Raw genomic sequence first — 25,002 nt, forward strand, 5'->3', positions numbered from 1 at the left:
CCAGCTTGCCTGGAGCCTCTTGATTCAGGGACTCTGCTGCTCCACATGTTTAAATCCTGGAAATACATCACAGGAACATGATATAGGGGGGTGGGGTGGGGTGGGGGAGGGGAGCCTGGTGAATTATCCCACCCCCTGCTCTCCTTAATTGATCCACGGTGACAGCTGGGGCTAGCTGGGGGAGGGGGGGGGGGGGCTGGGCAGGCAGCCGTGCGGGGGTGAAGGTGCAGCGTGATGAGCAGAGGGGGAAGGGGGGCAGGGAGGCAGATCTGAGTGGGGCAGTTGTGTGTGGGGGAGTTGGGGGAGGGTCACTCTCTCAGGGAGGGAGCAGAGGCGCCAGAGCATTAGGAAGCCCCCCCTAACCCCGGACAGCCCATAGACAGACGATGTGGGAGATGAGAACCCAGAACCTCCTCTACAATTCTGTGCTAGATGCATCATTTGGATTAAATTAAACCTAAATACCCCCACGCCACATTCTTTAAGTATTTGAGAAGATGCCTTCGCCTGCAGGGGGGGCTTGCGGGGCACTTGTTATCCCAGCGTGAGACGTCACTGGGGACACGCCGATGACACGCTGAGGGGACGACTTTGACCAGGACGTGGTAGTTGGGCGTGCGGTGGCACACCTGTGCGGGGATGTGTGACGCTTCTCAGCGGGGTGGAGGTGGAGGTCAGTGCCTTGGCTGGCGGGGGGCACATTGGCTGGCGCAGACGCAGGTCAGACCAGCTGTCACGTCCCACCAAGCTGTGGCACGCTCACCCCCACACCGGCCCACTCGCTTCTATTGGCTGCCAACCGGAACCATTGAGGGGCGGGACACAGGAGCTGTATGCTGATGTGACATCTGCTTTGGAGGGGGGGTGGGTCAGAAGCACACTGCTACTGCAGCAGACAGGAACCCCCCAGAGTGAAGGCACAGGTTGTGCAGATCACCATGAATGACGGGTCACTGAAGCGCTGCGCCTGTTTGCGGAGGAAGGGTCTCCTTCAGGTGGGGGCTCTGGGGCGGGGTCACCCCAGGAAGGAGTGTGGGGGCACAGATGGAGGAGGGGGGTGGAGATCCAGGGCTGACCCTGGACATGTGGCCATATTAAAGCTACATATGCACAAAGAAACCAGACTGACACAGGCAAGGCCGACCGTAACCCTACCAGCACTAACCTTAACCATAACCAGAAATTGAGGTTTATATTGTGGGGTCCTGAAAAATGTCCCAGGAAGATTAAAAGTAACAGGTTTGACATTTGGTCCCCACAATGTGGTGAATCGTTGGTGAGCATCGGTGGGCATCACCATCGCCTTTGGTCGAACGCAATGGGCTATTTGCTTGTTTATCTATGTGGGAGGTAAAGTTCAGAAAAGTCAGCATTCCATGTACATCATGCCTCACTCCCATTGGCTAAATGCTGCTGTCACTCACGGAGGGCACACCCCTTGGGCCAAAGCACATTCTGTGGTGGGTGGCGATGGCAACGCTGATTCAGATGGAGATGAGATGGAGACAATAGGAAGGGGCCTTTGTGGGGCCCACCTGCAGGGTAGAGGGGCCGCAGACTGAGTTTCCACTGCTAGTTAAAATAAGGCTGAACTTAGAGAGCCGTTTCCATAGCGAGGGAATGCTTAGAGGAAGAGCCCACAGGAATGAGAGCTCAGAGCGAGTCACAAAGACCACTGGGAAGGTAGGGAGATGGCAGCAGACACAGCAGGCCCAAAGAAGAGCTCTGACAGTAGGCCTGGAGAGTCTGCGAAGGCGGTAGCAGACACAGCAGGCCCAAAGAAGAGCTCCGACAGTAGGCCTGGAGAGTCTGCGAAGGCGGTAGCAGACACAGCAGGCCCGAAGATTAGCTCCGACAGTAGGCCTGGAGGGTCTGCGAAGGCGGCGGCAGACACAGCAGGCCCGAAGACTAGCTCCGACAGTAGGCCTGGAGGGTCTGCGAAGGTGGCGGCAGACACAGCAGGCCCGAAGATTAGCTCCGACAGTAGCCCTGGAGGGTCTGCGAAGGCGGCGGCAGACACAGCAGGCCCGAAGATTAGCTCCGACAGTAGGCCTGGAGGGTCTGCGAAGGCGGCGGCAGACACAGCAGGTCCGAAGAAGAGCTCCGACAGTAGGCCTGGAGAGTCTGCGAAGGTGGCGGCAGACACAGCAGGCGCAAACTTCTTTATAAATGTGACCTAAAACCTGATCAGATGTCCAAAAACTATATAAAGAGAACCCAATTAAACATAATGACACCAATACATTATATCTGTTCCTTTATTTATTTAGAAAAAGTATCCAATACTACATATTTTTGTGTTACCAGTTCATTTGAGGGGGAAATAGTCAGGTGCAGGAATTAAAAAATGAGGTGCAGAAAATTCTAAAGGATTCACAAACTTTCCAGCACCACTGTACGTTCCTTAGACATTAAAGCTGGATCAGGATGCATCTGTTTGAATTCAGCCTTCGTAAACCCTGGAGGTGAGTCAGCTACCAACGGTGGCTTGGAGGACACGTGATGACACTTCTGCTAAATCACCCCAGAGACTAAAAATCGGCATCTGGAGCTCGGCTTTCAGCCAAACTGACCTTTTTTCAGTGATGCAGGCAGGCAGATGGAGCCAGTGCTGGTCTGGCTTGTGGTTATCGATTCGACTCACTGCATCAGTAACTGCAGTATCTGACAAAGAAGGTTTCCCACAACGAGGGACTAGAGGGTATTCAGCTGTGTTCTGTGTGTTTACCTGCCTGCTGTTATGGCTCCTTCCTTCCTTCTTTCTTTCTTTCTTTCTTTCTTTCTGTCTTTCTTTCTTTCTTTCTTTGTCCCTAAGCAGCACACATTGCATTGCTTGGTCCTCTTCACATCACGACATCACACGGCCTCCGCCCCCCCACCTCAGCCACAATGGGATCCGGACTGAGCCTCGAGGGGTCTTCTCTCCACCACAGTGCTGTCTGAGCCCCCCGAAGGTGATGTTTGTCCCTGACTGCCTGTCACATGACAGACCCCATCCTGCTCCACGCCCAGATGCATTATGGGCCGCAGATGGCGCTCTACCATACCTTATGTACGATGTCATAAGACACAGGATGCAGGCTTAAGCATGACCACCGTGGTGGCTGCGGAGGCAGTGAGGTGTCGCTGGACGGAGGCCTGCCGAGACGAGGCCTGCCGAGACGAGCCACCGCCAGGGCAGTGATGCCCACAAACCGACGCTGAGGATTCAGGGCCAATTCTCCGTAACTGTGACTGGAAGGTATGAAGTGTGTATGATAGTTGCATGCTGGCTCCAGTCCGCTTTTCCAGAAGGATCCCTGGCAGAAGCAAAGGGAAGCCTGAGGTAGCTGCCAGACTGTCGGTCTCTGACTAGGGCTGCACCGGAAACACACTGAAACAGGAGACGTGGGGGTGTTGTGGGGGGGGGTCAGGGAATGCCAAACAGAATCAAAGCCAGGCCCAAGGTCACTAATCACGCTGAAGGTCCCGTCAGCGCTGGGAAAATCCCCTCAGCTACAGACTGGCTGCAATTTTACAGAAGCTGCATTTTTTATGGCAAAGAAATCTGTTGATTTTCTCCTTCCTGGGGAGGGCATGAAGGCCTCTGGCAGCTTTCCTGAGGTGCCTGTTAAAAACATCGGTCCTTTGCGGCAGTGTCTCTGGGGGGTCAGTGTCTCTGGGGGGTCAGTGTCTCTGGGGGGACAGTGTCTCTGGGGGGTCAGTGTCTCTGGGGGGTCAGTGTCTCTGGGGGGTTAGTGTCTCTGGGGGGTCAGTGTCTCTGGGGGGTCAGTGTCTCTGGGGGGTCAGTGTCAACCAGCTGCTGTCACACTTTGCTCTGCTGCTGTAGATAATCCCACATGTCCGACACACACGTCCTGATTCTGCCGATTTCCACGTGTCCCTGGACATCTTTATTTCATGATGATGATGATGATGATGATGATGATCACAAAGGCTTAGGCCGCTGAGCCACAGACCCCCCCAGACCAGGTGACTGGACGGCTGGAAGCCTCAAGTTGGAAAATGTCGCGAAAATTGTGCTGTTGTCTCTTCATTTTTCCCGTGGCTGTATCTGCACAGGGGAAGCGCACATTTATTTCTACAAATAGACTAAATATAGTGAAGACAAAGTCACCATCTTACACGCACAGTAAAAAGCACATTTTCCTTTCTGCCTTCTGGTGCCTGTCTAGATGCCACAGATCTATGTCTGTCTGCAGGTCGCTCTGGGATTTTCCACCTGTCCAAGCACAAGACCTGACTACTGACCATTACAAAGTGTCTGCAGCCAACTGTGTGGGATGGGGGGGGAGGGTTTGCCAACCAGGGTGGTGGTGGGGGGGGAGGTATGCAGTTTTTTCTGGGTGTTCTATCACGTACCAAACCATGTTTACCTAATCTAGAACCACGGCCCCACGAAGGTAAGCGGCTGAGGGACTGTGAGCTAGATCACTGCTAAGCATTCACACCGAAAGCCTGTACTCTCAGGTCAGACAGCCTGATTACTGCAACACGCTAATGTGTTTGACAGGCTGAAATGTAAGTGAGCTGGTCTTAATTAACTAATAAAGGCAGCATTACCTGTTAACTTGTTAACATCACCATGGAGACGAAGAGAATCGCCGGCATTCATGGAGGACCATGCCTGGTATCGTCACATGCGCTGACAGTCCTGTCTAACGTCTGCGTGACTGTCCTACATGCATCTGAGCAGTTAATAACCTCAGCCTGTCCCCACAGGGCCTGCAGTTTCAGGCTGGCTATGTGGGCGATGAACAGGTGGGATATGACGAGAATTGACCCCAACATGGGGGGGGGGGGGGGCTGTTGCTCAATATCTGTTGGGTTGAGGAGCTCTGAACCCCTCCCGAAGAAGCCACCTTATCTGTCATGCAGAGCGGGCTGCTGATGACAGTCTCCTCAGACCTCTGATCAATAAACCTTCTGCTTTCACAGCTCAGCTGCTCACCAAGAACATCGTTGGCACTGTAATTAATCTGACAGCTGATAGATGTGAGGACTTGTTGAGGGGGCCGTACGGCTGGAGACGGCACACGCTCCCTGCTGATTCCACTGCAGCGTGTGTATGCGTGTGCGAGCATGTGTGTGTGAGTATGTGTGTGCATGTCCCTGTGTGAGCGTGTATGTGTGTGTGTGAGTGTGTGCATGTGTGAGCGAGCAGGTATACCTATCCTTATGAGGACACAATGTCCCCATAACGTGATAAATATCCATTTTTTTTCCCTTATGTTGACCGGTTTCCTGGTCCCCATAAGGGAAAACTCTATTTTATAAAAATTGGTGACTGCTATGAAAAAACTAAAAATGCAAAAACTCTTGTATTTTGTTAGGTTACTTATGGTTATGGTTAGGGCAGGGTAGGGGTTAAGGTTGTCATAGTTAGCGTTAGCATTTTTCCCCATTGAAATGAATGAGCGGTCCCCATAAGGATATGTTTACCCTACATGTGCGTGTGTGTGCATATGTGAGCATGTGCATGTGAGTGTGTTTGAGAGCACATGTGTGTGTGCCATGGTCAGCAGAATGACTCCCCAGTCTGACCCACAGCATGTTACAGGTGCCTCGTACCCACGCGGTCACAGCCCTGGACACCACCCTCCATGAAGGGGCAGCGGGCATCTGCCTGGCCGCGCTGCCGTGTCCTCGCACCCCTCTGATCCTGAAGGTGTCGTTACCAAAGAAGCCTTCGGTCTTCCCCCAGCTCAGGCTGCTCTCCTACATCCTCCCTGAGATTCTTCTGTTACCGTGACGACACCCCTTCCTCACCCCATTGGCCAACAGCGAGAGAGCCAGAAAGCGGGCCAGAAAAAGCAAGGCTACCGCATCAGAGGGTCGTGGACGGGACCCTTCCTGCCGTAAGAGAGGCTTCCCCTAAGCCAGGTACACTGTCAATAAAACCATCAGAGAAAGTACATGTTCCTGCCGGCAGGATCCTTGTGCTCCAACATTAAATTTACACGGCAGTGGAATAGAGACAAATGAACTGACATCTCATAGCAACCACTCAGGCTCAATTATTCATAGTAGCGGCATTTCTGATTGAGCCGCCCAGACAGGCAGCGTGTGACCCACCCGGCGTCTCCCGCTCGGAAGTCCACAGAGATGCAGTCCTGCGAAAAACAAGGCTGGTGTCACCACTCAAGTGTATTACTGCAGTGACATATGCAGATGCTATAATCGTTAGAAAAAACTAAGTACAAAGGCGGTCTGTGTCATCGGTGACCCTAGTGGGACGAGCCCCAGATGGAGGGACTGAGCGGAAGTGACAGCAGACACGAGGGAGCCGCCCACTCCCGTAACCGCGTTCCCTCGGCTGCCCTCCTGGGGACGCCAGCGAGCCACAAAACACACGACAAGCCACAAGCCATTTTGCCAGTTTATTGAGACTCACAATCGGGGAACTTGAGCAGGACACTGTAAGAATGCAGAAGGCAATCGGGTTAGGGGGGGTCAGTGCCAGAACACCACTGCTGGTGTTTTCTGACACGGGGGGGTGCAGCTTCAGTGTCCTGGTGTAGGAATATCAGCCAGGTTTACGACTCCATACCGTAACAGAAGAAACCCCAAATTAACACGACACTATGTGCTTGTAGGTACCAATTAAACATACACAAAGTGGGGACAGGTTCAAAAATAAAAAAAACAATTTCACATAAATTTCTGCTAATAAATAAATGACTTTTTCCAAAACCTTTTAAATAAGTGGTAAGTGATACATTTGCCATTTTTAAACTTTTAAATACTCAAAACTCATTGTTCGCTTTGAAGGGGAATTGGTCAGTTTCTTGGTCACTTCACTGCCTGATTGGTACATTTCCTTGTGTTGCCAAACGTAGTTATGAGAACCAGGAAAGATGTTAGACATTAGGGGCGTAACGATATTTTGTGCCCGGAATTTTCTCGATTCAATTATGTTTTGATATCCATCGCAGTATTTAAGCTGTGTTGCCAACTGTGTTTTTTTTCAAGTGCTTTAATTGCCAATTAAGCTGTCATGTCATGCCAAACCTTTTCCTCTGTCCAAATTGCTTCCCCCTGCGGCATATTGCTTAGCTGTTTCGCTGATCATCATGACTGCATCATCAGCCTCATAGCCAAGCGATACGTCACAGGGGAAGGAATTCGGACAGAGGAAGAGATTTGGGATGACTGCTCCACTGTCAGTCTATGTTGTGCTGCGGTTTTACTTACTCAAAAATGTTCTGAGGGCAGAACGAAAAATGATTGGTTCAGATAGATAACCAATCAGACTGTAGAGGAGGTGGGCCCAAGACATCTACATTTGTTTGAAATTTTGTGAAGTGTATCAAATCGTGAGCTGAGTGCAACATTACATCACTATTAGACATGAAAGCGAACTGACCAGTGAGATCACAGGCGTGTTACGCCACAGCTGCTCGAACGCTAGCTGGTACAAAGAAAAGCTCATTACATTAACTGGAAGAGGTAGCTTTGTAGCTTTATTGTACATGAGAATTTGTTGAAGTTTCTGTTTTATTTTGAGGCTGAAACCAGACATTAAAGAGAAAAATCTGCCAACATTTGCATTTCGCCACACACACAATTATACAAAAACAACCCTCTCTGAAAATATAAAAAAATACGCTTTACACAATTAAAAAATATTTTTGTAAATATGTAATATGCTCCTTAAACTGAAACCAAATTTCTTTCATAAAATTAAAGCACCGATTGTGTTCCTGGCGGAGAGGAGAAGAGTTACAGGTGAAACAATAACAGCTTTAAAAAAATCAAAATATATTGGCAGCTGTCAGGGACGGACGGCTGCTTGTCCACTCAGTGCAGGAAACAGAAACACGTACAAGGCTACAGGGCCAGGCTGGCCGACTCAGACCAGCATCCCACGCTGAAGAGGGTTTTATGGGGCAGAACATTAAGTTACCCCAAAAAGTGACGTTATTAGCCAAAGAGCAGAGCTGCCTTAGAGTGATTCAGGTGGACGACACTGATGGGCAGTTATTGACCCAAAGCACTTCAACTATTCATCCTGTAGGAATAATTACCACCCCCCGACCCCCCCCAGCCCTCACTCTTGCCCCACCACTGTGAAGCGGTGGCAGATACCGCGGTGCAGGGCTCCCATGGCAAAAAGGTACCACTATACAAAGGGTAACTGTGGTACAAGTGAACATCACAACACAAACAGCTTTTCATACACAAAACTCACTTTTCTACTCTATAGGTAATGCAGAGACATGGTCAGCTGTGACGTGATTGGTCACGCCCTTGCTTACTTTGCCAACCTTGACCTGATTGGCTGGTTCCCTGAAGACTACAATGTCAACAAATCAGCATGCGGCACAAACCAAACGTCATTTCCGGCTGGGATGCTAGTCGATATAGTGCCACATCTTCATTTAGGCTATATTTACATTTAGAAACTGTTCAGTGATCACATTCACGTTACATTTAAAAAGAAAAGATCTGTTAGATCTTGTTTTTCGGTGGTTTTCACTGACAAACATCGGCCAGCTCTGACTGTAATCCCCCAGAGATAAACAGCCAGTAAAAAGGTGTTTCCTGGTTGACGGGAAACAGAGAAAACTAAATCTGACATTTTCATCATTTTCAGGTGAAATGGCTTCTTCAGCATTTACCATCAATGTAACGTCAATACTGTCAATTCGAGACCTATTGAAACACTATGGTACCAGCATGAAAGGTTAATTGCATTAAATACACAGTGCAGACAAAAGCTATCCAACAGTCATGAAGACATAAAAAATCCATTATTCTACTTCTCTGGCTTAATGTGTCACAAAAAACTTATAGTGCCAATAAACTGGGTTAAATTGCATCTCCTCTAAATACAGAATGACATTCAGAAAAGTAGGCAGGAAATTTAGGACGATAAGGAGTAAAATCCTCAGGATCTGAAACTCCCAGAACGACCAGCTGACCAACTTAGAATACAGATATGGCTGTAGGTTAAGTCACCTCATCACCCTAAGCGGGGAGATCGTATGTCCCCAAATACACACTTCATTATTAACGGGTGTTTCTGACACACTGCAGTGTTTCTGAAGGTATCGCTCACTGAAATACAAAATTAATTTTTTCTTGCTCCTTCTGTTATGTCCAGCTAATAAGGACAAGGCACTCTTAAAGCCTTCAGAGCACATTCAACCGGCACCTCGATGGAACAGGACAACAAGCACGAAGTGGGGACCTTTCTGGGAGATGATGTAAACTAACAAAGCAGTGCATTATGGGCCCCCGAGTGGAGCCAATCGTACAGCATCAAAGGCAAATGAAAACACTGTTAGAAACCATTCGCGTTTCTCGCACTGCCTTCCAACCATCCATCCACCCATCCATCCATCCACCCATCCATCCATCCACCTATCCACCCTTCCATCCATCTTCCAACCATTTCTCCAGTTCAGGAGGTAGCTGACATCGCTAGTTCCATAGAACAAAGATTGTAATGTATGAATTTCCCCACATGTTTGTACCATAAAGTGCTCATTATCGCAGTTTAATGTGACTTGGGGGGTGGATTTTAACACTGTCAAAATGGCCTCAGTGCAGCCTCACCATGAACTCTTGCGTGTCCTTTGTAAATTGTTCTTCCCAAAAGGAAGGACCCATGGAGAACCGGGCTCTCCCAGAACCCACTCCTGCCATCAGCTGAGCTGCCTCTCATGGCATCCCGTCATTTTCACTGAGGACAAACCAAATTGTTGATTTAGGATTCTTGATAGTTCCACATGTCTTTTCCCAAACACTGGTATGGGGTCCTTCTCTGTCACCCACAAGCTTCTTATTACGTTGATGTATTATGACACCAAGATATATTTATTTTTTCGTTAGCAGGTTAGGTTACCCTATAGCTAAAACGACGTCAATTGAGTAGCGAGTTTGGAAACATCAAAGGAAATAGAGAGAAGTATTAATGCTCAGTTCTCATGTCTGGACTGCTGGTTCCACACTGAAGTCTTGCTTCATGAACTGTGATAATCCTTGCCATTAATCGCCAGCACTTCCCTCTCCCCCTGTGATTCTGGTTGAGCAGCTGCAGTGCTGACCTCACTGACTTGTTCATTTTGTTCTCTCCTCTGGTTTTCTCCTTCCCCCTCCTTCCCCCATGTCCTGCCGACCCAGATCGACGTCTGCGACATTTTCAGGATCCATGACTCCAAACAGGCATCTCTGCCAGCTAAAAACATCAAACGTTAGGGAAGGGGAGGCATGCAGAGGCAAGTACGGAGGGAGCCCAGACGAATGTTCGCATGCTGGTGACGGTGGGCCAGTGAGGGACTACCCAGCTTCCGACGGGCATCTGCTGACGCGCATGCGCAGGACGCCACCCTTATGGAGTTGCCACAGCCGCAGGAACTCCTCAGGCATGGCATGGAAGCCGGAGAAGGGCAGGACGTTGTCATAGTAGTGGTGGCTTATGAAGCCCTCATCCAGGCCCACGGAGAAGGGCCAGAAGCCATAGGCTGTGACCTCCTCACAGAGTCCCAGCGCCAGGCTCACAAGAAAGAGGCCTGTGGAGAGACGCTTGGCATGGATGCCACGGGCCTTCCAGAACCTGTCCACGCTCCTCAGGAAGTCTGGATTGGCAAAGAGCAGCGTCTGGTTGGAGCCACTGTCGGACAGGGCGTAGCTAACCCGAAGGGATGGGTCCGTCCCTGGTTTCATGGAGAAGGCCGGCATGTAGATGTAGCTGGAGCCATAAGCCTTCATGCTCTCCACAAAGGATCTCCTGGACCACAGGAGGTTCTGAAACCTGCAGGCCACAAACAGGAAACGCAGAAGCAGCTTTGTAAGGATGCCAGTATCTCCACCTACATCTTTCTCATTAATGGAAATTCGTTTGCTCAGAGGAATTCAATTACATTGAAAGATTACAAACCAAATCAAAGATTTATATCTGAATAGCCAGGCATACCGAACCGTAGAGATCAACTTATCCAGAAAAAATAAATGTGACAGGTTTCCTCAAAGGCTGAGGCCTTCAGTTCCAGTTCTGAAGAACTATTATTCAAGAAGATCAGCTAAATAAAGCAGATCAGGGCTCAATTTTAATCCAGAGAATTAACAGTCATGCTTTACAGTGCCAGAGGAGGAAAAAAAAAACTCTACAAAAACACAGAACTACACTGAATTATTTTAATAACTGCCTTTTTAGACACCAAAAAAATCTGAGTATTAGATGTCCATGCTTTCACCAGCGTTTCACCTCACAGTGCAAGTCATCTGTCTGTGATGAACCTTCAAAGAGGTATGGGGGGGGGGGCAGTAAGGCCTCCAGCAGGTCAGGTCAACAAGCAGCTCAGAGGACCTCTAGGTCTGCCACGATTACTCTGTTCTCTCACTAGGGCTGTCCCATTCTGTCTCACAACCCTTATATGAATGTTGGCTTTGCTGGCTACCATGACCCCCCCCCCCCATCACAGACATCATTCTTTCCAAGGTCAGCATTCACCACCTTTTTTGGGCAATAGCTGTCCAACATCGTTCGGGTTTGAGACGTCTGTGAGTCAGCAGGCTGGGATTTCGCACCTGTGATCGGAAGGTCGCTGGTTTAAATCCCATGGTCGGCATTTTGCCGTTGTGCCCTTGAGCAAAGCCCCTAACCCCAAGTTTTTCCTGGAACTTGCCTTCTCAAAAACTAATAAAAGGCCCTGTAAAAAATAACAAATGGAGATGGACACTCCAGTGTCCTCTAATGCATCCAAACTCGCAGAGTCTGTCTGCTCAAACGGCTGAGAAGGACCCAGTACCTTTTTTCGATGATGCTGGGATTCGCAGACACCAAGTGTGTTTTGGTCCCGACATCGTCAGTGTACTCCTTAGACAGCGGCGGCAGGTTGCACCTGACAGAGAGAAAGCGGGGAAAAATTTACTCACTTCCACAGGTCTATGGAAAACTCACCATACTGTATGTACAAACCCCATTTCCAGAAAAGTTGGGATACTTTCTAAAAATGCAATAAAAACTAAAATGTGTATTTGGTATTTTACTTTAACCTTCATTTAACAGGCAAAAGGACAAATAAAAGACAAACTTAATTCTATTTGTTAAACATATGTTGTCAAACATTTAGAAATTGATGCCTGAAACACGCTCCAAAAGAGTCGCGACAGAGGCAAGTGCCCCCCGGGCTCACATCCCCTTTTCTTTTTATTACGCTTCTCAATCGTTTGGTAACTGAAGAAACTAATTGTTGCTGTTTTGCAAGTGAATTTTTTGCCCATTCTTGCTGTATACAAGACTTGAGGTGCCCAGCAGTCCATGGTCGCCGTTGTCTGATTCCCCTCAGACATTTTCAACAGGGGACAGATCTGGGCTGCAGGCAGGCCAGTCAAGCACAGACTCTATGTCTACGGAGCCACACTTTTGTCATTTGTACAGTCATTAAGTATCTGTGAAAACACTAAAAATCTTTCTTTGTCCTTTTGCCTGTTAGACAGAGGTTCAAGTGAAATACCAAGTTACAGATTTTATTGCATTTTTAGAAAGTGTACCGACTTTTCTGGAAATGTGGTTCGTATCACTTCTATGTTGCAAACTCTTGCCTGGTACTAAGAATAGAGAAGATCTGAGAGGTGAGAAGAGGAACTGAAATGGAATTAAACTTAGACCCCTGGTGCCAGTGTAGGTTTGGAAAGGGATGGGTGAGAAGCTGAATCTGAAGTGTTTCAGATCAGTTTTTACAGTTTCCCGCAGCCAGTGGGGTACCTACTAAATGACTTCAAAATCTCTCTCGTTTTTATTAGTGTACTTATTGTGTATGTTTGACAACAATATAAATTCTCTAATAATTCCAAAGAATTCCCTTGGAAAGATCTCTCCTCAGAAAATTCCCTGAATTTGCATCCCTAGTTCAATTTGAGCCCCTGGGTCCTAAAAGCAGAATTAGCCTAAAGATGTTTGAACCAATTACAGAAAAGCAACAAACTAGCTAACCAGGAAGTGGTTACACTAGTCCTCCTGCTTTTGTCCGCTGCACTGCAGGTTGTCTCGTCCTGTAACATTGTATTGTTGCTCTTGTGTTTATTGTTTATCTCGCACTCTCTCTTTACTCTCATTGGACTCTGTAAAGTTCTGTCCTGCCTGCACTTATGTTGTCTTGTGTTCTCTGTTTATGTTCTTTGTGTTGCACCTTGGTCCTGGAGGAACAATGTTCCGTGTCACTGTGTACCGTCTATATGGCTGAAATGACAGTAAACCTAACTGACTTGACTTGACTTGACTAAACCCGGCTGTCAATGTATAATAATCTTAATTATCATCTCTGTCCTCCTAATTACTGATTAACCAGGACATGCCCTCTCTAGAGACGCAAACAGCATAGAGAAGAACAGAGAAGAACATTCTCCACACTGGACAGGAGTTCAGCCATTTAAGATCAGTATCCTTGTTCACTGAGCCAATTGATTGATCCCACCATCTTGCAAGCTGTGAAAAAATGAGTTCACTTTATTACATTCTACCTCTAACTCTACATTACAGGTATCCATCGACTTAGGTTCTATCGTCTGTTCGCATTTATGTCCGAGGCCCATGGTAAATAATGTTTACTGGTTGACTAGCTCCACCCTCCCTTATGTAACAAAGGCTGCCTCAGCAGAGCCCCGTCTTACCTCATGTAACAAAGGCTGCCTCAGCAGAGCCCTGCCTTACCTCATGTAACAAAGGCTGCCTCAGCAGAGCCCCGTCTTACCTCATGTAACAAAGGCTGCCTCAGCAGAGCCCCGTCTTACCTCATGTAACAAAGGCTGCCTCAGCAGAGCCCTGCCTTACCTCATGTAACAAAGGCTGCCTCAGCAGAGCCCCGTCTTACCTCATGTAACAAAGGCTGCCTCAGCAGAGCCCTGCCTTACCTCATGTAACAAAGGCTGCCACAGCAGAGCCCCATCTTACCTCATGTAACAAAGGCTGCCTCAGCAGAGCCCTGCCTTACCTCCTGTAACAAAGGCTGCCTCAGCAGAGCCCCGTCTTACCTCATGTAACAAAGGCTGCCTCAGCAGAGCCCTGCCTTACCTCATGTAACAAAGGCTGCCACAGCAGAGCCCCGTCTTACCTCATGTAACAAAGGCTGCCTCAGCAGAGCCCTGCCTTACCTCATGTAACAAAGGCTGCCTCAGCAGAGCCCCATCTTACCTCATGTAACAAAGGCTGCCTCAGCAGAGCCCTGCCTTACCTCATGTAACAAAGGCTGCCACAGCAGAGCCCCATCTTACCTCATGTAACAAAGGCTGCCTCAGCAGAGCCCCGTCTTATCTCATGTAACAAAGGCTGCCTCGGCAGAGCATCGTCTTACCTCATGTAACAAAGGCTGCCTCAGCAGAGCCCTGCCTTACCTCATGTAACAAAGGCTGCCTCAGCAGAGCCCCGTCTTACCTCATGTAACAAAGGCTGCCTCAGCAGAGCCCTGCCTTACCTCATGTAACAAAGGCTGCCACAGCAGGGCCCCATCTTACCTCATGTAACAAAGGCTGCCTCAGCAGAGCCCCATCTTACCTCATGTAACAAAGGCTGCCTCGGCAGAGCATCGTCTTACCTCATGTAACAAAGGCAGCCTCAGCAGAGCCCTGCCTTACCTCATGTAACAAAGGCTGCCACAGCAGAGCCCCGTCTTACCTCATGTAACAAAGGCTGCCTCAGCAGAGCCCCGTCTTGCCTCATGTAACAAAGGCTGCCTCAGCAGAGCCCCGTCTTACCTCATGTAACAAAGGCTGCCTCAGCAGAGCCCTGCCTTACCTCATGTAACAAAGGCTGCCTCAGCAGAGCCCCATCTTACCTCATGTAACAAAGGCTGCCTCTGCAGAGCCCCATCTTACCTCATGATGAAATCCGATTGGTCGATTTCCCCACCACAACCACTGCTCTTCAGGACTCCTCCATTGCCAACGACGGCACATTTCTTCAGGAGTGAAGAAAGTGGAGGTTTCTGGAGAGACAGTGTGCACCACCAGTCAAACGTTTTTGCACACCACAGGTTTTTATCACTTTTCCATTTATTTCATTTCCATTTTTTATTCTTTTTAAGCATTGGAAAGTTGTGTGAACGACTATAAATGAAAATATAAGTCAAATAAAATAAGTTTCCTTTATATCATGGAACAGTGCATGTCTGACGTCATATTAACTGGTTGTGTGGTGATGCCACAATCAAATTCTAGGCTGTCCTTTAACTTTAAATGCACTAATTAAGTTTCATCCCATGAATCAGAGATCAGAGCAGTATTTAATGTCCCTTGTAGAAAGAATGCCTTGAATATTCTCTGCTGTTAAGCTGAAATTAAATCTCCTCTTGACATCTCAAGTAGACTGAGAAAGAGCTAAAGACAGAGCAGAGATCAGGCAAGGTTGTGGGGTGGGGGGGGGGCTCATCCAAGAGCCATGGAAGCTCACCTGCACAAACAGGGGGTAGGTGACATTGTTCACCGTGTGTGAGTGGTAAAGTTCCCCGTCGTACCACAAAACCTTCCCCATGGGCGAGTTTTCCTTGGTTATGGCGAACATCTCCTTAGGCTGACAGCACTCCTCCAGCAGCTTCCTGTGGAGCAGAGAGGACACAGCGTAACTTGCATCTGCCACGTTTAAGACACCAAGCCAATGGGTCCACATTGGCGGTTAAGGCTGCTAGGTCCACAGGTCCTCTGTTGTTCCAAACCTGCATATATTTACTTACCCACAGAACATAATTTCACCCATGCATACAGCATATTTCCCTAGGGTACGCTGCCCAGGTCCCAAGTCACTATTCTAACTGATGCCACCTCACCGTTTCTCAAAGATAACGAGAAACTTCCAGTTGAGATTCAGTCTGATGCAGTTTCTTCCACACAGCCTTAAAGTTTCTCATACAGAATTAAAACTCTAACAAGCTGTAATACTCAGCAACTTTGAATATGTCTGCAAGCTGCAGGTTAGTTTGATTTGGAGCAAATTAAATTGGGACATATAAAATATTTAAACCCCCCTTTGCACTTATTGCATAAATTTAATTTAAAAACTTCTAAGCTGTGTTTACTCTGAAGGCCACAAAACAAAACAGTTCAGTTGTATATATTCATACTCGCTGAGTAGAACAGAATCGTGCACATAGTGTCAGAAACCTCGGGCAGAAGGTCTTGCTTCCGGGTGACCCCTAACTTGTTTCAGTGGATCAAATTTAAATTAGCACTAGAGAAGGGAAGTGCTTCTGTTTGGTTTATAACTGGCCCAAAAAATAGGGGGGAAAGTCAACAAATTTGCCCAAAATACGCAACATAGGCCTACAACCTGGTTGCTTCCATCACTTCTGCAGTTATCAGCGCCAATCAGGCCCAGGTCATTCCCCAAATACATATTGCAGCGAGGGCAGGAATTGCTGCTATCGATGTTGATGGGGGTCATTTTCAGTTGCTGGAGTACACTGGTGGAATGTGTGTGTGTGTGTGTGTGTGTGTGTGCCCATCCCTTCCACGGTGTGTACGCGCATGGGGGGTGTGACTGAAGCGCGCGGTGAGAGGGAGGAGCTCGCGGGGAGTGAGAGCAGTCCTATCCAGTGTCACTTTTTCTGTTATCATTTGCGTATGACCTGCTGTGGCCAACAACAGCCAAATAAACAGCTCATTTTCGGCAACTTGCCTATTCATATGTACAATGGATAAAGTTACGATATGTTATAAGTTAATCGTGGTTAAGTAAGAATGCTGCCCAGATAACGTACGTGTTCATTATGGGACTGTACAATCTTAAAATGACCTGAGAAGAGATTATCGACAACTACATTATGCAAACGGTGTTGAAGGCTATTTGTACACTGAATGAATTAATAAAATATGAATGTAAGAGGTTTATAAATGTGCACAGTAAGGTAAGAAAGCCCATCTAAAGTGGTCAGTCGGCGTTATAGTGCGGCGGTATTTACGACTGTGCAGAGCCAGCAGGAACAGTAAAGATCAGCCGGGGATTTCGGACAATCCAGCCGTTATCCACCGGCGAAGAAAACTACTGCGTCCATTTCAGTGCAAAGGTGGGCTTTACGTGTCTTTAACATTCATTTCCGTTTTGCACTTTTGCAATCAGCAAAGTCTACTTTCAATATCCTACTTGCCGTTAATAAAACATCCCCCTGATTCGCGGACATAAAAGAACGTACCTAACTGAAAACGAGATTTACAAATCAAAGCACAACTGTCATAATCACAAAAAATCACAACAAACAATACACAACCGAGCTATACCACGATGATTAATGGCAAAACAACTCAATGATTGATGATTCTCAAAATATGTAAAATAAACATGTAGCCGTTTTTATGCAGAATTAAAATCAAAGAAAATAAGCTTCAGACGCATTTAGGCCATATGCGACACTGAGCGAGATGCAGATTATCCATATAGGTAACAGACAGTATCCCGCTGACCCTCTTATAATAATAGCGAATAAAACGCACGGTCCACAGCGCGGATATACGCAGAGCGCAAAGGCTCCAGCCACGTGCAGCGTAGAGCAGCGCAAACAGCATACCTGAGTAGATGGATTCCTGTGCGGTTCCGCTGCCATGTCCGCCCCTGGCGCAGCACCTCGCGCACCACCTCACTGTCGCTGGGCAGTCGGTACACCGGGTAGTTATAGACCCAGTATACCACGACGACGCACAGGGCGCCCCATACCAGCGACCTGTTTCTGGGGCATCTCAGAACCATTATCACTGTGGGGATGGGAATCTTACATCAGACTCCCTGCACCAAATTATATCGGGTTATCTGCAGTGACCGATCTTCATCTGCCGTCTGCCAATAAAGCCACGCTTTCCGTGCAACGCCAATATCACACCGCTGTTATTTTAAATAAGACAACAAGTTTATCTTGACCGCCGCAGACGCGTCTCCATCACTGCTGAAGCCTAGCACCACTGATGAGAGGAGATGCATCCCGCATCAGACTGACTGGACTCAGGACTCTGTGCTGTCCGTGGGTCCCAGGCGCCGCCGGGATCCGGTGTAAACGCACGGCGTGTCGCTGCTGGTTGCGGAGCTCCGCTGCTTCATTGCGGCTCCCCGAAATTACCGAAAGGCTCCTTTGCCGCAGCGCCGGTCCCCTCGCAAACCCAGCAATGCCGCATTGCTTTTGCCCTCCGCCGGCTCTCAGGACAGTAGCTGTGGGACCCAGGAAGCCTCCAGCAAGACAAAAGCGCCGCTTTTTGTGCTAATGCGAGCTGGAAGCGTGTGAATGGGCGGGACTCCCCCTGGCCGGGCTCCTCATGCCGATGGGAGGATCGGCAGCTCCGGGGCACTGCTCGACTGAGATACGGGAAAAGCTAAAAACCGAAGAAAAACGTGCTCTCTGAATTTTTAATATTCCACTTATAGGGATAAGAGGCAGGCACCGCATCAGCGCCTCGATATTTCAGCTGCATCGACCAAAGATAATGTGCTGCGAAAGACCGGCGTTTAATTGGCTTTGTCCAGTTAAGCGGTCCACCCACCGGGCGTCTCACACCCGCTATGTGCGGTTATACAGGTACTGCTGTATAATCCCGGTGATGCTAATACATGGCTGGGAAACATACAATCACACATGCAGACAGATTCCACTTTAAAACGCCCCTGTATAGCTAAACTGAGGCGTCAATAGTATGAAAGGTGAATTTTAAGTTCAGTGGAATTAATATAGGACATGAACGTTCATTAATGTTTTCTGAGAAACTAAATACTTTAAGTGGTCAGAAAGGATTTAGGACCAAGGACGATTAGCAGGTGAGTCATTATCGCGTTACACGATGTCCGGGGGAAGATGAACAGCGCCGCTAGATTCCTTATGCGCCTGGACATACAGGCGCAACTACTCTATACGAGAGAAATCTGAACCTGGGGAAACTTTGGATGCAATGCTGTGTGAATTATATGCCCTGTGCCGTGCATTCCCACACGCGCCCACCGCACAGTGAAATCTGCCCAGAATCGGGCGCCCTCGGCCGCCGCAGGGACGGATTATGGGTTGTATGGGCCCCTGGGCAAAACGTTCGCGAGGGCCCCCCCCCACCACCAGCACCACCACCACAACCACCACAATTCAAGGGCCCTTGGCAGCCAAACGCCCTCCCTCCATGTTTCCATCAGAGTCCCTATAGCAGGGGTCGGCAATTAAGTTTGGCCTCGGGCCAGATTTTTTCCAAGCCATTACATGGTGGGCCACAACCAAAACAATGGCTAATTTATTGAATTAATAGGGGAGGATGAAAATGGTAGGCGCTCGTGAAATGACAGAACAGACGTACTGAGACATTCAAGCTGGCTGATGTAGGTTAAATTTGCTGACTGGGCATTGGGGGCACTATTAATTATCTGCAAGTCTGTTAAAAACAACAACAACAACCACTCACACACAGATTTCCACGTGTTGCTGTTAGCTGCAAAAAAAATGGCACTATCAAAAAATCTAAAGAGAAAAGTTAGCAGTGAAAACAGGATCTTTCATGATGAATGGACAGAGAACTATGCATTCATCCTGCCCAGTTTTATTAATGCAAAGGCCACCTGCCTGATCTGTACCGAAGTTGTCTCGGTATGCAAAGAATACAATATTAGACGGCACCACGAAACGAAGCATGCTAACTTCAAGGTTGCGTTCCCTCAGAAGACAGAGGCACGAAAGCGCAAGATCGAAGCCCCGAAAGGTGCAGTAAGGTAGTCTGCAGACGCTGTACGCTGACGTCATTTGTTTTTGCATGTTGTGCGTTCGCTCTGCACCTCGCTGATGCGCTTATTCACCCTCGTATCCAGATATAACAAATAAGAATTTAGATCGATTGAAATATTTCTGTTCTGAAAAATGAGGTTTCCAAATAAAGAGCTTTTTTGAGACTGTCAGTCTGATTTTTAAAAAATATCATTTATTTATTTTCATTCTCTAGTTCAAACAATCTCACGGGCCAGATGTTTTTGCTTGCAGGCCACATGTGGCCCGGGGGCCGCTAATTGCCTACCTGTGCCCTATAGGGTCAGGGGCCCTTGTAGGCAGAGGATCAAAGAATGTAGGCCCTCTAAAATAGACAAACGAAAATACATTGTTGATAAGCGTTGCAAATTGTTTTGGGCTAGGGGCCTCACGGGCCCCCTGCACCCCAAGGGCCCCTGGGCAGCGGCCCCGCTGGCCCGGTCCGTAATCCGTCCTTGGGCCTCCGCCCATGTCTCCATGTGGGGTATTGGGCACTGATGCCAGGTCTGCTTTTTGTACAGATTACTTTGAGGAGAAGTGAAATTTATTTGTACTTTTTCCACAGAAGAACTCTTCCCTGGCTGGCCACAGATGTTATGACTCTGTAGTCACACATCTGGATCCATCCGTCCATCCATCCATTTGTCTGACTTCTACCTGCTATTCGGAATCAGATGTAAAGGCTGGAAAGACAAGAGTACCTGCAGCATAGCGTTGGATACTGGGCACAGTCTAATAGGGCGGGCAGAGGAACAGCGATGACTTTTTTGTACTGTCCAGAAAAATTCCCGGAACACTTCACAAATGTGCACGTCATCCCTGCACAGGGGCCATGATAATCTTTGTATCATTCCAGCCTTAGAATATGTGCTGCCATAGGAAGGTTTCGGGTCAGACTGGGGCTCCACCCTCTGCCATGGCCTGTGCTCATGGCTGACATCACGCTCACCACCTTTCCTTCCACTTCCTTCACTCTCGGCCCCCAAACAGACGTCGTTTTCACAGGAGCAGCTGTTCGTGTCTGAGAAAGACTGGATCTTAATCGAGGTCTGTACTCCAAAATCAAAGACCACAACAAATGATGATGCTGTCCACAGGGAAAGGTGCTGAGATCATTTACATTATCGTCAACATTTTTTTTGCTTTCTTTGACATCTAAAGACAGACGGTTTTCCCGCTTGCTGTGGCATCCCGTTCACTGGGTGCGTGTCTGACGGACAGGTGTGATAACAGGGCGCTTAGTGGGACCATCTAAGCATCAGACTGAAGATCAGAGTGAAAATGCCACAGAGTTAAACAGAGTTCACATCTCATACAGGTCCACATCTCACACACATCTTGCACAGGTTCACATCTCATGCAGGTCCACATCTCACACACATCTTGCACAGGTTCACATCTCATGCAGGTCCACATCTCACACACATCTTGCACAGGTTCACATTTCATACAGGTCCACATCTCACACACATCTTACACATGTTGACATTGCATGCAGGTCCACATCTCACACACATCTTGCACAGGTTCACATCTCTTGCAGGTCCACATCTCACACACATCTTACACATGTTGACATCGCATGCAGGTCCACATCTCACACACATCTTGCACAGGTTCACATCTCTTGCAGGTCCACATCTCACACACATCTTACACATGTTGACATCGCATGCAGGTCCACATCTCACACACATCTTGCACAGGTTCACATCTCATGCAGGTCCACATCTCACACATGTCCACACCTCACACAGGTCCTACCCAGCCTGTTCTGGGTTATTTACCCAGCTCAGTAATGACATTGCTGGTAAGTTCTAAAAAAATGTCCATCTGCTTTAATATACATACATGCACACAAAATGTTCCTTAAAACTACTGCTAAGGGAGCCTGCAGCTCATTTGTGATGTTTCTGTGCAGATTAAAACCTTCCCCAAGCAGAAAGCATAGATGAATAAGGAGGTTTGCCTCTTACTAACACAGACAGGCCGTCTCTCCCAGAAGGTCTCCTGCAAGGTGACAGCATTTCCCTGACACTCGCCAATGATGCGCAAAGTCTTGGGAAATCTGTTGTTTTCTATTCAAATTCTATCCCCATCCTTGAGCACCAGCTGGTAAATTTAACTCCCAGCACCTCAGCTGCCCCCTCCCAGCCAGCGGTAGGTGTGGAGGGCTGTCATACCGTCTGGACATTAGACTGCGGTGTACGGTATTTTGACAGTGTGTATGGAGGCTCTATAAGAGGAGGATTTTTACTGCAGAAAGTGACAGTATTCTGGTACTTCACAATAAAAAGGGGAGGAGGGGAGTTTGGGGGATTTCCAACAAAAATACCATGGTATATGGTATTACCATAATACACCCCAGCCTTCCCTGCATTCAGGATCACACTGTTATCTTACTACGGCGACACTGGCGAGCACAGCCCAATTTGCATGTGGCAGTCATGCAAAGAAAACAGGTGCATGTATCTACAAAACAAGATAAAAAATACAGGTGGAAGTTCTATGCAAAACTGCAAGGAATTGTCAGGAAAATGCGGCTCAGAAGAATAAAAAAGGGGGGGGGGATTAGCGGCAAGAGTCAAAGCTGTGATCCCACATCCATGTGGATTTTGCAAACAAACAAACAGGTCATGAGAGAAGCCAGTTGTGAGGCAGGGCACATCAGCAGCCAATCACAGAGCCTGCAAGGATCTGCCAAAGATCAGCTGACTGTGTGGCCCTATCGGGCTCTATCTAGGCACAGAGGTCATCTGCTAAAGGAGCACAGTCACCTGCACGTGCACATATGCATGTAGACATACCTGCATATGCGCATACACACAGACACGCAGACATATGTGCATGTGCACATACACACAGGCACACAGACATACACGCAAATGCACATACACACAGACACGCAAATATGCACGCATATGCACATACACACTATCTCCTGGACACTGCAACTGGCAGTCAGCTGCACTGTCAGCCTTCCTGGGTGCTGCGTGACAAAATAGTGACACCTGCTGGTGCAAAACACAAATGACAAAAATGACACTTTTCCAGAACAGGAAGAACAGGGAATGAGGATAGGGTAGAGCCTGGTTGGGATGCCAGTCGACCGTAAGGTACACACTCACCCACTAAAGGCCATTTGGAGATGCCAATGTGCCACAATTCACAACATAAAAGGAAGTACTCTTTCAGAGTCCTGCTCTGCCCTCTGGTGGAGTGGAAGACCCAGCAAGGATGCTGCTGGATAAACCTCCTTACCGCCATATTTTTGCTGCAACACCTCTCTTCCTCCACAGCTCATGGTCACTATGGTAACGGCTATCTGCAGAGGAGGGAGAACTCAGCAGGACCAATGACGCCTGGTTCTCTGCCTGTTACGATCACTGCATTGAGGACAAGGACAGGAGCTGAGGCTTTCAGATCAGATAGCGTGCTGGTTACAGACGTGAAGGTTTGAGACCCTTCTGAGGCCGGGTTCTGGATCCGTCATGAAATAACCCAGGTGGAAGGGTGCAGTGCTCCTGGGATTGGCGTCGGGGTACGCTGTGTCCCCCCTGCGAAAGCATCTGACAAAAACCACAAAGATAGTAACCTTGGTCCTTTCATTGGTTCAGTGTCTAATTTGAGATGAAGTGAAGTGCTCCATCTGCTCCTTATTACCGTAGAGACTCACTCTCCATTAGCACATTCCACGAGTCTATGATTTCAGCTTCCAAGTGTTACAAGTGGCAATACAGTGTAATAGAGAAACATAACACACTGAAATGTCTTACATTAAACAAGCGTCAGCGCACATATCTGGGATTTCCAAAGTTAATGGCTTTAGTGAAAGCTGAATTGTTTTGTTACCTAACCCAGTGCAGCAACACAGGGAACCTAAAGGCTTTCCCAGGAAGCACAGGACACAGGACAGGGCAGAGAGTGTGTGGGATACCAGAGAGTGTGTGGGATACCAGTCCATTACAGGACAGGGCAGAGAGTGTGTGGGATACCAGAGAGTGTGTGGGATACCAGTCCATTACAGGACAGGGCAGAGAGTGTGTGGGATACCAGAGAGTGTGTGGGATACCAGTCCATTACAGGACAGGGCAGAGAGTGTGTGGGATACCAGTTCATTACAGGACAGGGAAGAGAGTGTGTGGGATACCAGAGAGTGTGTGGGATACCAGTCCATTACAGGACAGGGCAGAGAGTGTGTGGGATACCAGAGAGTGTGTGGGATACCAGTCCATTACAGGACAGGGCAGAGAGTGTGTGGGATACCAGAGAGTGTGTGGGATACCAGAGAGTGTGTGGTATACCAGTTCATTACAGGACAGGGAAGAGAGTGTGTGGGATACCAGTCCATTACAGGACAGGGCAGAGAGTGTGTGGGATACCAGAGAGTGTGTGGGATACCAGAGAGTGTGTGGGATACCAGTCCATTACAGGACAGGGCAGAGAGTGTGTGGGATACCAGAGATTGTGTGGGATACCAGTCCATTACAGGACAGGGCAGAGAGTGTGTGGGATACCAGAGATTGTGTGGGATACCAGTCCATTACAGGACAAGGCAGAGAGTGTGTGGGATACCAGTCCATTACAGGACAGGAAAGAGAGTGTGTGGGATACCAGAGAGTGTGTGGGATACCAGAGAGTGTGTGGGATACCGGTGCATTACAGGACAGGGCAGAGAGTGTGTGGGATACCAGAGAGTGTGTGGGATACCAGAGAGTGTGTGGGATACCAGAGAGTGTGTGGGATACCAGTCCATTACAGGACAGGGCAGAGAGTGTGTCGGATACCAGAGAGTGTGTGGGATACCAGTTCATTACAGGACAGACACTCACTCAGAATGGGAAGACAGAAGCACAGTGCTGAGTGTGGAATTCAGACCCGACCCTGGAGGTGAATATGCAGCTCCACAGCATACAGAGTATACAGCATATAAAATAGCTGCTTTAATGAAAATATGAATTGTGCAGCCTAATGTCCTAATGTGGCCCCCCTCACTCTGCAGACAGACGCACATCATAAAGCCTACAAATCCCCCCCCCCCCACCCAGGTATCACACCCCCGGGTCATTTCAGTTCCTTTTCTTAAATTATTTATTTAAACACAACATTTTGTTTTAGTTTGATGAGCTTTTGACAATTTTATTTCTGCTTGTATTTTCACTGAGCTTGATTACTTTTAACTTTATTTTTTATAAAGAAAGAGGCCCTCAGATAAAAACACACAACACAGTGTGTTATGAGTTAAGGGCAGTGATTTGATAAACATGGTAACACCTACAGTATTACCCTAAGCCTAACCCCAACACTG

General features: G+C 48.2%; 1 protein-coding gene and 1 pseudogene across 1 annotated transcript; both read right to left on the reverse strand.

Annotated features, from left to right (window-relative positions):
- Positions 1-8,065: 8,065 nt before the first annotated feature.
- Positions 8,066-18,354, reverse strand: LOC111846118 (alpha-N-acetylneuraminide alpha-2,8-sialyltransferase-like). The gene is made up of 5 exons (XM_023816006.2): positions 17,502-18,354; positions 15,395-15,539; positions 14,821-14,930; positions 11,757-11,849; positions 8,066-10,759 (listed from the first exon to the last, which is right to left on the reverse strand). Exons 1-5 carry the CDS (start codon positions 17,678-17,680, stop codon positions 10,285-10,287), a joined length of 1,002 nt encoding a protein of 333 aa, XP_023671774.1. The 5' UTR covers positions 17,681-18,354; the 3' UTR covers positions 8,066-10,284.
- A 2,122-nt stretch (positions 18,355-20,476) lies between these two features.
- LOC111846175 (U6 spliceosomal RNA) lies at positions 20,477-20,576 on the reverse strand (annotated as a pseudogene).
- Positions 20,577-25,002: the final 4,426 nt, after the last annotated feature.

Source organism: Paramormyrops kingsleyae, chromosome 3 (assembly GCF_048594095.1).
Source record: "Paramormyrops kingsleyae isolate MSU_618 chromosome 3, PKINGS_0.4, whole genome shotgun sequence".
NCBI lineage: Eukaryota > Metazoa > Chordata > Actinopteri > Osteoglossiformes > Mormyridae > Paramormyrops > Paramormyrops kingsleyae.

What these genes read in the sequence shown, in the direction of transcription:
- LOC111846118 (XM_023816006.2), bottom strand. Translation starts at nt 17,680, where the DNA reads ATGGTTCTGAGATGCCCCAGAAACAGGTCGCTGGTATGGGGCGCCCTG. An exon ending in ACAGGAATCCATCTACTCAG is followed by an intron (nt 15,540 to 17,501) that starts GTATGCTGTTTG and finishes TCTGCTCCACAG; the next exon opens with GAAGCTGCTGGAGGAGTGCT. An exon ending in CCTACCCCCTGTTTGTGCAG is followed by an intron (nt 14,931 to 15,394) that starts GTGAGCTTCCAT and finishes CTGTCTCTCCAG; the next exon opens with AAACCTCCACTTTCTTCACT.